This window comes from Ranitomeya variabilis, chromosome 8 (genome assembly GCF_051348905.1).
Source record: "Ranitomeya variabilis isolate aRanVar5 chromosome 8, aRanVar5.hap1, whole genome shotgun sequence".
In the NCBI taxonomy this organism is placed as follows: Eukaryota; Metazoa; Chordata; class Amphibia; order Anura; family Dendrobatidae; genus Ranitomeya; species Ranitomeya variabilis.
Genome location: NC_135239.1, coordinates 102,831,106 through 102,844,547, shown reverse-complemented (window position 1 = coordinate 102,844,547; position 13,442 = coordinate 102,831,106). Strand labels below are relative to the sequence as shown.

The 13,442-nt window shown below is 40.3% G+C and overlaps 1 protein-coding gene across 2 annotated transcripts in view; it reads left to right on the top strand.

Moving 5' to 3' along the window:
• Positions 1–12,879, top strand: part of C8H1orf21 (chromosome 8 C1orf21 homolog) — a 230,918-nt gene extending 218,039 nt beyond the window's left edge. For both annotated transcript variants that reach the window (XM_077278794.1, XM_077278793.1), the window contains one exon: positions 6,371–12,879. In XM_077278794.1, coding sequence (XP_077134909.1) covers positions 6,371–6,409 — 39 coding nt within the window. In that variant the 3' untranslated portion in view covers positions 6,410–12,879. The remainder of the gene's footprint in view (positions 1–6,370) is intronic.
• The last annotated feature ends 563 nt before the right edge of the window (positions 12,880–13,442 follow it).

Genomic DNA, 13,442 nt, shown 5'->3' with positions numbered 1-13,442 from the left:
GGTGGAAAATAAGTATTTGGTCACCTAAAAACATGCAAGATTTCCGGCTCTCACAGACCTGTAACTTCTTCTTTAAGAGGCTCTTCTGTCCTCCACTCATTTCCTGCAGTAATGGCACCTGTTTGAACTTGTTATGAGTATAAAACACACCTGTCCACAACCTTAAACAGTCACACTCCAAACTTCACTATGGGGAGGACCAAAGAGCTGTCGGAGGACATCAGAAACAAAATTGTAGCCCTGCACCAGGCTGGGAAGACTGAATCTACATTAAGCAAGCAGCTTGGTGTGATGAAATCAACTGTGTGTGCAATAATAAGAAAATGGAAGACATACAAGACCACTAATAATCCCCCTCGATCTGGGGCTCCACGCAAGATCTCACCCCGTGGGGTCAAAATGATCACAAGAACGGTGAGCAAAAATCCCAGAACCACACGGGGGGACCTAGTGAATGACCTGCATAGAGCTGGGACCACCGTAACAAATGCTACCATCAGCAACACACTATGCCACCAGGGACTCAGATCCTGCAGTGCCAGATGTGTCCCCCTGCTTAAGTCAGTACATGTCCAGGCCCATCTGAAGTTTGCTAGAGAGCATTTGGATTATCCAGAAGAGTATTGGGAGAATGTCATATCGTCTTAGGAAATCAAAGTATAACTTTTTGGTAGAAACAAAACTCGTCATGTTTGGAGGAGACAGAATGCTGAGTTGCATCCAAAGAACACCATACTTACTGTAAAGCATGGAGGTGGCAACATCATGTTTTGGGGCTGTTTCTCTGCAAAGTGACCAGGATGACTGATCCATGCACATGAAAGAATGAATGGGGCCAAGTATCGTGAGATTTTGAGTGCAAACCTCCTTCCATCACCAAGGGCATTGAAGATGAAACATGGAAGGGTCTTTCAGCATGATAATGATCCCAAGCACACCACCAGGGCAATGAAGGAGTGGCTTAGTAAGATGCATATAAAGGTTCTGGAGTGACCTAGCTAGTTCCCAGATCTCAACCCCATAGAAAACTTTGGAGGGAGATGAAAGTCCGTGTTGCCCAATGACAGGCACAAAACATCACTGCTCTAGAGGAGATCTGCATGGAGGAATAGCCAACATACCACCAACAGTGTGTGCCAACCTTGTGAAAACTTACAGAAAATGATTGACCTCTGTCATTGCCAGCAAAGTATATATAACAAAATATTGAGATAAACTTTTTTTTAATGACCAAATACTTATTTTCCACCATAATTTGAAAAATAAATCTTGCCAAATCAGACAAGGTGATTTTCTGGATTTGTTTTCTCATTTTGACTTTCATAGTTGTGGTCCACCTATGATGTCAACTACAGGCCTCTCTTGTATATATATATATATATATATATATATATATATATATATATATATATATATATATATATATATATATATATACACTCACCGGCCACTTTATTAGGTACACCATGCTAGTAACGGGTTGGACCCCCTTTTGCCTTCAGAACTGCCTCAATTCTTCGTGGCATAGATTCAACAAGGTGCTGGAAGCATTCCTCAGAGATTTTGGTCCATATTGACATGATGGCATCACACAGTTGCCGCAGATTTGTTGGCTGCACATCCCAAAGATGCTCCATACAAGGCAGGATGGATCCATGCTTTCATGTTGTTTACGCCAAATTCTGACCCTACCATCCGAATGTCGCAGCAGAAATCGAGACTCATCAGACCAAGCAACGTTTTTCCAATCTTCTACTGTCCAATTTCGATGAGCTTGTACAAATTGTAGCCTCAGTTTCCTGTTCTTAGCTGAAAGGAGTGGTACCCGGTGTGGTCTTCTGCTGCTGTAGCCCATCTGCCTCAAAGTTCGACGCACTGTGCGTTCAGAGATGCTCTTAGGCCTACCTTGGTTGTAACGGGTGGCGATTTGAGTCACTGTTGCCTTTCTATCAGCTCGAACCAGTCTGCCCATTCTCCTCTGACCTCTGGCATCAACAAGGCATTTCCACCCACAGAACTGCCGCTCACTGGATTTTTTTTCTTTTTCGGACCATTCTCTGTAAACCCTAGAGATGGTTGTGCGTGAAAATCCCAGTAGATCAGCAGTTTCTGAAATACTCAGACCAGCCCTTCTGGCACCAACAACCATGCCACATTCAAAGGCACTCAAATCACCTTTCTTCCCCATACTGATGCTCGGTTTGAACTGCAGGAGATTGTCTTGACCATGTCTACATGCCTAAATGCACTGAGTTGCCGCCATGTGATTGGCTGATTAGAAATTAAGTGTTAACAAGAAGTTGGACAGGTGTACCTAATAAAGTGGCCGGTGAGTGTATATATATATATATATATATATATATATATATATATATATATATATATATATATATATATATATATATATATATATATATATATATATATATACAGGTGCTTCTCAATAAATTAGAATATCATCAAAAAGTTAATTTATTTCAGTTCTTCAATCCAAAAAATGAAACTCATATATTATATAGAGTCATTGCAAACACAGTAATCTATTGCAAGTGTTTACTTCTGTTTATGTTGATGATTATGGCTTACAGCCTATGAAGCCCCAAAAGTCGTTATCTCAGTACATTAGAATAATTCAAAAAAAACATCTGCAAAGGCTTCATATGCGTTTAAAAAGATCCCTTAGTCTGTTTCAGTAGGCTCCACAATCATGGAGAAAACTGCTGACTTGACAGATGTCCAGAAGGCAGTCATTGACATAGACCAGAAGGAGGGTAAGCCACAAAAGGTCATTGTTAAAGAAGTTGGCTGTTCACAGAGTGCTGTATGGAAAGTTGAGTGGAAGGAAAAAGTGTGGTAGAAAAAGGTGCAGAAGCAACCAGGATAACCGGCAGCCTTGAAAGGATTGTTAAGAAAAGGCCATTCAAAAATTTTGGGGAGTTTTCACAAGGAGTGGACTGCTGCTGGAGTCATTGCTTCAAGAGCCACCACAAACAGATTTATCCAGGACATGGGCTACAAGGGCCGTATTTCTTGTGTCAAGCCACTCATTACCAATAGACAATGCCAGAAGCGTCTTACCTGGACCAAGGAGAAAAAGAACTGGACTGTTGCTCAGTGGTGCAAAGTGTTGTTTTCAGATGAAAGTCAATTTTGTATTTCATTTAGAAATCAAGGTCCCAGAGACTGGAGGAAGAGTGGAAAGGCCACAATCCAAGCTGCTTGAGGTCTAGTGTGAAGTTTCCACAATCAGTGATGGTTTGGAGAGCCATGTCATATGCTGGTGTAGGTCCACTGTGTTTTATCAAGACCAAAGTCAGCGCAGCCGTCTACCAGGAAATTTTAGAGCATTACATGCTTCTCTCTGTTGACACGCTTTTTGGAGATGAAATTCACTGTGTTTGATTGCCCAGCAAACTCGCCTGACCTGAATCTATGGGGTATTGCCAAAAGGAAGATGAGACCCCAGACATAACAATGCAGATGAGCTGAAGGCTGCTATCAAAGCAACCTGGGCTTCCATAACACCTCAGCAGTGCCACAGGCTGATCGCCTCCACACCACGCCGCATTGATGCAGTAATTGATGCAAAAGGAGCCCCGACCAAGTATTGAGTGTATTTGCTGAACATACATTTCAGTAGGCCAACATTTGGGATATTAAAATCATTTTTCAAGCTGTGATTATAAAGTATTCTAATTTACTGAGATAATGACTTTTGGGTTTTCATTGGCTGTAAGCCATAATCATCAACGTTAACAGAACTAAACACTTGAAATAGATCACTCTGTAATTACTGTATATATGAGATTTACTTTTGGTATGGAAGAAATGACACAAAATTACTTTTTGATGATATTCTAATTTTGTGAGAAGCATGTGTGTGTGTATATATATATATATATTATATTATTTTTAAGCAGAAGATTGCTAAAAACAAGAAAAACAGAGTAATACCTTCAGGTATCGCAATCACCTGGACCCCCACAAAACAGACTCACCTGGTCTGGTTGTGATAGGTCACAACTCCCTTGGATAAGCACGTATGGTCGCAGCAGGCTCCTGGCAAACAGTATGGATCATGCCCTGATGAAGTGGCCTGTTTGCCACGAAACGCGTAGGCTAATAAACAGAGTGTGTGTGTAACTCTGTTACCTTCATTGTGGTCTGCGCGGCTTCTATCCTCCGGTTCTATCTTTTTCCACGTGGACCTAAGCAGAAGATTGAGAACATCAGAGACAGTTTTAGTGGACAACCCCCAGTGTCCTTCCAACTACCCAGCCATCCACCTCCAAAACCAACTTCTCCACCATTACAGAAGATCGACTCTCCACTCTACTCTCAAGATCGCATCTCACTACCTGTGCACTTGACCTGATCCCTTCCCACTTCATCCCAAACCTCGCCACAGTCTTCATCCCAACCCTAACCCATCTCTTCAACCTATCACTAACAACTGGTGTTTTCCCCTCAAGCTTTAAACATGCCTCAATCACACCTATCCTCAAAAAGCCCTCTCTTGACCCATCCTCTGTATCTAGCTATCGCCCTATATCACTTCTCCCCTATGCCTCAAAACTACTGGAACAACACATCCATCTTGAACTGTCCTCCCATCTATCTTCCTGCTCCCTCTTTGACCACTTACAATCAGGCTTCCGGTCACACCACTCCACTGAAACTGCCCTAACTAAGGTCACCAATGACCTATTAACCGCCAAGAGCAAGCAACACTACTCTATCCTCCTCCTCCTGGACCTGTCCTCTGCCTTTGACACAGTGGACCATTCCCTATTACTACAGACCTTCTCATCCCTTGGCATCACAGACTTGGCCCTATCCTGGATCTCATCATACCTAACTGACCAAACATTCAGCGTCTCCCATTCACACACTACCTCCTCACCTCGCCCCCTATCTGTCGGAGTCCCGCAAGGTTCAGTTCTAGGGCCCCTGCTTTTCTCCATTTACACTTTTGGCCTGGGACAGCTCATAGAATCTCACGGTTTTCAGTATCATCTCTATGCTGACGACACACAGATCTACATCTCTGGACCAGATATCACCACCCTACTAACCAGAATCCCTCAATGTCTATCCTCTATTTCATCCTTCTTCTCTGCTAGATTTCTAAAACTTAACATGGACAAAACAGAATTCATTGTCTTTCCCCCATCTCACGCGACCCCCCAACGAACCTATCCATTACAGTAAACGGCTGCCCACTCTCCCCAGTCCCACAAGCTCGTTGGCTCGGGGTAATCCTTGACACTGATCTCTCCTTCAAACCACATATCCAAGCCCTTTCCACTTCCTGCCGCCTTCAACTCAAAAATATTTCATGGATCCGTACATTCCTAAACCAAGAATCTGCAAAAACCCTAGTCCATGCCCTCATCATCTCCCGCCTCGACTACTGTAACCTCCTGCTCTGTGGCCTCCCCTCTAACACTCTTGCACCCCTCCAATCTATTCTAAACTCAGCTGCCCAACTAATCCACCTGTCCCCCCACTATTCCCCGGCCTCTCCCATCTGTCAATCCCTTCACTGGCTCCCTATTACCCAGAGACTCCAGTACAAAAGCCTAACCATGACATACAAAGCCATCCACAACCTGTCTCCTCCATACATCTGTGACCTCATCTCCTGGTACTTTCCTGCACGCAACCTCCAATCCTCACAAGATCTCCTTCTCTACTCCCCTCTTATCTCCTCTTCCCACAATCGCATACAAGATTTCTCTCGCGCATCACCCCTACTCTGGAACTCTCTACCACAACATATCAGACTCTCACCTACCTTCGAAACCTTCAAAAAGAACCTGAAGACCTACCTCTTCCGGTAAGCCTACAACCTGCAGTAACCACCGATCAACCAAGCCACTGCACAACCAGCTCTATCCTCACCTACTGTATCCTCACCCATCCCTTGTAGATTGTGAGCCCTCGCGGGCAGGGTCATCTCTCCTCCTGTACCAGTTGTGACTTGTATTGTTTAAGATTATTGTACCTGTTTTTATTATGTATACCCCTCCTCACATGTAAAGCGCCATGGAATAAATGGCGCTATAATAATAAATAATAATAATAATATATATACAAAACCACTGTGCAGAAAGCATTTAACATCTCCAGGTTTGTTACTTCTTTTTGAACAGTGTAAAAACCTCCTTATTTCTCTTTGAAACTTTAGTCTAAAATGCAACACAATATGGGGGTATGTAGGATTTGGATGACATCTTAGTCTCGGAAAATTCAGGACATAACAGAATATATGTAGTCTACTTTCCAGCTGTTAAAGGGATGTTTAATATGATAAATGCCAATTGCATCTTATAGTAACGTGTGTAAACTTTTTGTTGATGTTTTCAAGGGTCGTGATTATTGCTCAGAAGAGGAGGACATTACATGAACGTCATCTCCAGCAGAAATTGTGTAAATATCTTTTATGATGTACAACCCACTGGACATTTTCTACCAAACAACCTATGGCAAGGAGATCTAAATCCTATGGCAGAAGAATGCAATTCACCGTGAACTACTGACCTATAGTTCTAATGATGAAGACTATAATTCTGTAACTAGCAAACACTTTTATTTCTCATAAACAAGGCTTCTTGACATCTGAAAAAAGCTGACATACTGTAGCAGGAGATTCTTATCCTTCCAGATTGTTATTTTGACACTTTTCGCCCTGTAAACAGTAAGAGGGCACTGCACTGCTTGAGAGGTGGCAGAAGTGATGCTATTCCACACTTGGTAGCAGTTTGGGGGTCACCTGCCTGCTCTCTCTTCTCCAATTAATATTTGGTGACTATGTTGCACATAAGTGTCCATATCCATTTTAATATTTTCCTCATTTTTTACATATATAAATATTTTTATTTTACTAAAATAAACATTTGTGAATTATGTTTGTTGTGCATTTTCATTTTTGTTGTGTACTGAAACACTTGTTCTTGAATGTTGCATATTTATAAACCACTGCCATTTAGATGCAGTTTTGCATAAAATGGTGACAGCCCGACTGACCGGGGATCTCCATACATACTGTCCTCTTCACCATACTCAACTATCAAAGTCCTGACCTAGGCTTGATGTCTTAAACCTAGGCTTCCACCCTTGTTGAAGCAAAAAATGAAAACCTAAATAATAAAATGCGATATAACCATGTAAAATGCTGGATTTCCATGCAGTATTACCATTGTTAATTTCAGATTTTATATTGAACCTTTCCCCCATCTTACCAATGATTGTGCATTGAAAATTTTGCATTAGAATCAATTACCAATGTTTAGTAGCCTCCGAAGAAAACAGTCCCAAGTGATCTTGACATCACTTAACACTTATTTCATATCTGGAACGGCTATATCTGCATGTAAGGCCATACATGGTTATATCAAGTCATGTTCTAACATGAAATGTCCAGAGGTGGACCTCATTGTCTCATCCCATGGATCTGCTATAACATATGCATGGAGGCAGTCATGTTCAACAGGCATTTATGACTTCCCTTCCAGCTGATGCCATAAACACAATGGAGAGACCCAGGAAGGATGAAGCATTCAGGGTCATTCACAGCTGTCATTCACTGTGTACTGTATGTTACATAACTAGATAGATTGTTTTCAGATCTTTATGGAATCTAATCTGATCTGGTCTCTGACAAAAAAACAAAACAAACAACTTTATATGAACCTGATCTGGTCTGTAACTACAACCTTGTGAATTTGGTTCAATTTACACATCCTTGTTTGTAATTGAAAGCCCCAAAAATGCAACATGGAACGCATCCGTGTTCTGTCCATTCATATTTTGGACCCAATAATTGAAACGTATGAGTTTGTTTCACAAATTGGACCAAACTCAAAAACATTCCCACTGCTTATTTTTTTCCGTGAAAATCAGACATGTGAACCGGGCTATGTATATGGTCACAAAGCGTGACTAATTCGTGATTTTTATTGCCACAAGTCCTGTGAAATTGTGTCAAATACATCAAGTACTACTGTTATGCTGTGTTAATGGGGGAAACTAAATGTAGCCACCTCACATGAACATACCCGAATAAGTAGACCGTGCAATCGTCTTGTATCCAGTAGACCATGCTGTAAGAGGCGTCTACTGCTAATATTTCACTTTTGATAATGTCGTGAGAAATGATAGTCCTGTCTTCATGTGCATACTGTTCTCAAATGAATACACGCTTTATACTAAAAGGCAAAACTGTCATACAAGTCTCTTATAGAATGTGGCAGCTTCTGGAAGAGATGACCCCCATTAAACATCTTGTTCTCATTTACATTAACATTTCCGGGACTTTGCTAATGATGATCGATCCTTGGGATGTGTCAACAGTATTCGATTACTCCCTGCACAAACAACCCCCATGCAGAGGGACTGGCTAATAAAGGGGCCGCAGCTTTCCAGTAAGTGTCATGTCCCCTTCATTGTTTGCCAGGTAGAGCTCGGTACATTGAGATGAAGCCCGGCCTGGTGTTGTCGCCCATTATTACTCACTGTCATGAATCATGATAATAAGTTCTACATTCGAATAATTCTTATGTCTGTGGTCAGGTTCATTAAGACTTTTCATTCTAAAATAGTCTAGTTTTGGATCAGAACGTTTCCCAAGATGTCAAACTCTCATTCTCTCCATATTAAACAGTAATTCATCTTCCAGCTTCCGTATTTGCGGGACATACTGTACATAGATGAATTAAGGAAGAACTGCAATGCTGGGCTGTGAAATATGCAAATATATAGATTTATGTATAATAGATTGTATAATGTAAGCCAGAGGTTTTGTGAAAACAAATCATAGGTTATATAGTTTCTTAATTTGGCTATGAAAATGCTATTTTTTTGTCACAAGTATATATTTTTTTCTGATTACACCTCCAAATCTATTAGGATATGAGTTTGAGAATAGATAGACATAATTATGAGGGTGAATATATTTTTATAAAAAAATATCCATGCTTACAATAAATACAAACCGCGGCCTTCCATTAAGGTATTCTGCAGTCTCCAATACGCTTGAAGTCTCCTATCGTCTCTGCGGTAATAGCCATTAATATTTGCCAACCAGCAGTCTGCAAACATTGGGGCAGATTTACTAATAAATTTGTTCCTAAACTTGAGAGAAATGTGGTGTACTTGGTGCATAAAGTTGCATTAAGTTTTAACTCTATTGTCAGTTTTGTACAATTTTGACTTAACATGTGACATCATACACCACAATATACACCCCCAAAAAGTGGCCCAAAATAAGCCAATAGGTTGTGTAAACTTAAATCAAAGTGTCTAAAGATGCACAAAAAAAGTATCATGCAGCATGAGCCACTAAGGTAAATGTGGCGCATATCCAGGCTGATCATTTTGCATTGCATAAGTATGGGCAACATTTGTAAATCTGTTCTTTTATTTCCAGCAAGCTGAATATAACTTTCATTTTGTGAACCAAAGTATGAAATCCACAGTGAAAATCAGCAGCATAAATTGATAGGCTGTAAATTCCAAATCCACAGAGCCAGAAAACTTCTGCTGAGAATTGTCTTGGCAGCGGGTGGATGAGTTTTTGTATAATTTCATCCTAAATGCTGGCATTGTAATATGTATTATTAAAAAAATGGAAAATCTCCTGTGTCCTAGACTAGTGTATGACTAGTCCTATCAATCTTTAGACTTGTATGGACATGCACTTAGTGGAAACAATTGCTGTTGTCCAACACCGTTCACTTACTCAGCGGGTGTGCCGAAGTGAGCAGCAACGGTTCACCTCATTAAAGGGGCTGTCAAGGACTAAATTATTTTTTTACTATGAGACATACTATGAAACTAACAGTTGCTAACTAGTGATGAGCGAGTGTACTCGTTGCTCGGGTTTTCCTGAGCACACTCGGGTGACCTCCGAGTATTTATGACTGCCCCGAGATTTAGTTTTCATCACGGCAGCTGAATGATTTACAGCTAGTAGCCAGGCTGAGTACATGTTGGGGTTGCCTGGTTGCTAGGGAATGCCACATGTAGTCAAGCAGGCTAGTAGCTGTAAATCATTCAGCTGCCGGGATGAAAACTAAATCTCCGAGCAGTCATAAATACTCGGAGACCACCTGAGCGTGCAGGGAAAACCCGAGCAACGAGTATACTCGCTCATCACTATTGCTAACTAGTTGGCAACTACCTGCCTGTTCTATCTGGTGTCAGCTGAGAGCAGTCACAGACCGCTCCTGCAGGCGATTCTGCTGCTTCACGTCAACATAGCAGCTCATTCTCTTCCAGACTGCTCTTTCAACGGGGGGGGGGGGGGGGGTGCCGACATCATGCTGTTTGACCCAAATAACAGAGCAAAGCAGTAGAGAAGGCGCCGCTCTTTCGACATGACATCAGCCGAAGCCAGAGGATTGCAGGCAGTCAGTGACCGCTATGTGCTAGCAGAGATTGACACTGGCCACAGCAGGCAGGAAGTTAGGTAGCAACTACCTGCCTGTTAGTTCTTAGGCCAACAGTAAAAATATAATATAGTTCAGGATAACCTCTTTATTGCTGAAGATTCCACTAGTGGCAGCTTATAGTTTGCGGACAAATTGTGGCAATTGTGGAGCTTTTACAATTCCTTTTGCTGCAATTCTTCATTTTCAGATAACATTCATAATGGAAGCAACTTATTGCAATAATGGGGAATTGCTATTTTGGAGTTCTTATAATATATTTGGGGACAAAAGGGCAAACTGGAAGCTACACATTCATAGCTAGAATAGTAAAGAAGGCTCTTTCCTCCAAAATCACCCAAATCAATATTTGTTACATGTGAATTTTGAAGCTGATTATTGTGGAAATTCACTCAATGAAAAATTTGCTGTTAAAACCTGCACCATGTGAGCAAGCAACGTTTATTAATTTGGAAAATAAAAACAAAAATATTATAAACAGAGTCACCTCAATGTTTTCCACTGAGGTTAATCTGTTCATGGTATTTTGTTTTTTATTTTCTTAATTAATAAACTTTGCATTTTAAGATATTTTTGTTTTTCGTGGTATTCTAAGTTCAAAGGTGTGTCACTAGTCACCTTATTTAGAGTTTGGTGCTCCTATGTGAACAAGATTTAGTAAAACAAAAAAAAAACAACCTAAACTTATTCTTGCATTTACTATGCACTGAATCACAAAACCGGCATCACATGAGCCTAGCAATATGACGTGGGGATCTACTGTTTGCATTCAGATTTGAGAATAGGGTAATATAAAATGCAGAGAACAAACAAATAATATATTATGTAGAAATAATAAAAACGTCGTGCTTCCAAAATTCTTAATTTCCATAACATCCACCATACTAATCCTATTGACAGCAGAACTATCAAATTTACTGTAGAAACTGAGTTCAGTCACACAAAAATGCAAATAAATTCAGGCTCTTTCTAAAGTCTTATGAGAAGAGACATGGCTACAATTCATCAGGACTGGTTAGGTTGTGACGATTGCTGCCTTTAAGTGGACTGTATAAGGGGTGGCTTTCTTTCTCCTCCTGGACACAGTGCCGCTCTTGTCCATAGGCTGTGCCCGGTATGGCACCTTGGCCCTATACAAGTAGCACAGTCCATGGTCTCAGAAAACAAATTTTATCTCGTGCCTAGATTATAGGTTTCGGCAAAACTTTTTTTCTAACATTTGATATTGTCAAAACAAGTAGAAAAACAAGAAAAACTGCAACAAAGTTAAATAAAGTGTATTGAAATTATTCTGTATCTTAATTTTAATAGGATGATTTCAAGTGTATATTTACCCAAATGGATTTTTAATCCTTTCTAAGGGCATCTGTATATACAGTATACTGTTGGGGCTGTCCATGGTTCATCTTCCTGGCTACAGACACCAGTTATGGCAAACGCCCCCAAGTCGATGAGTACCTAAGTCTATGATCAAATTGGACCTTATTCCAATTTTGCTACAGAGATGTGATCTAAATAGAGAATGTAATAATATGAAAATCAAAATGTATATTCTTCAGTCTCTGCAGATTCCTTGTAATCTTAAAGGGGTTGTCCACTTTCAGGAAATTGGGCTAGAAGTGCTGTAAATGACGTAAACTAACAAACACAAAGTAATAGCCCTCCATGGTACAGTGACAGATCTCCGCCAGTGATCCAGTCTCAGTGCAATGCCAGCAGTGGTGACATCACGTGGACAGAGCAGATCACCGCTGTGGTCAATCACTAAGCTCATTAGCTCGTGCCTTAAACCTTGGCTCAGCCGCTGTGGTGATTAGATACAGGGCTGATGTGCACTGTTGACATGATGTCACTGGTGCAGCTAAAACATGGAGACAGGATCAGTGGAGGACAGCCGGAGCAGTGGTGGACAGCCGGAGCAGTGGTGGACAGCCGAAGCAGAGGTGGACAGCAGGAGCTGGTCCCAGGGAGGGGAGACCCTCCTGTGTCTCTCATACTAAGTATTTTACAGCATTTAGGGACCACTTTCCTGAAAGTGGACAACGACCTTAGGGATCGAAAGTCAATACTTCATGCCCCCTTCACAACACTGTGAAAGGAATAATATACTATAATCATAAACCTTTAGTTTGTATAATCTGTTCACAACAAAATCTATTCTTGTAAGATTTGGTATTCTGATCTTCTTCCATATGTAGATTGTACAAACTGTATTGTAAAACTGCACTGTGATACTTGATTTAATAGATTTTTATGAACACGGGCAAATGAGATGACAGTATGTAAAAAATGTAATTGTATTAAAAATGTTCCTGCTTATGAAAAATCTCATTAAGAAACTTAAGTGTTTTGCTTTTATAAAGCGAATGTAATTGGTCCTCCATTTTGTTTTAAAGGGGTTCTTTAAAATAAAAATGTCTTCAAGGCTTTCCTTTGTTCTTTATTTCTCAAATACATGTGTCCAAACGAGGCTGTGGTCTAGATTAATACTTCTCAAAGTCTGAATGGATGATGTGATTGATGGAGCCAGAGTCAGTGCGGCATATACAGTTTATCAACACGTTTAACTTTTTTTGTGCTTTTCTAAATGTTATACTATGATCAGAAGAATGATAAATTCAAATACATTTCAAAGTGGTTATGTTGGCTAATTTCACAATACAAACTGCATAAATTATTAAGTAGATCTCTTAGACCTGATATACCTGGTGTGCTTATTCTGAAAATCCATGTCATGGATGTGTTATCCCTTTTTAAAAAGTTTCCCCAACTAATCTTAAAATGAGAAATTTTACACATAATACACATAATGTAACTGTAAGGAATCACAGATGAAAGTACATATACAGGTGCTTCTCACAAAATTACAATATCAAAAAGTTAATTTATTTCAGTTCTTCAATACAAAATCTGAAAATCATATATTATATAGAGTCATTACACACAGAGTGATCTATTTTACATGTTTATTTCTGTTAATGTTGATGATTA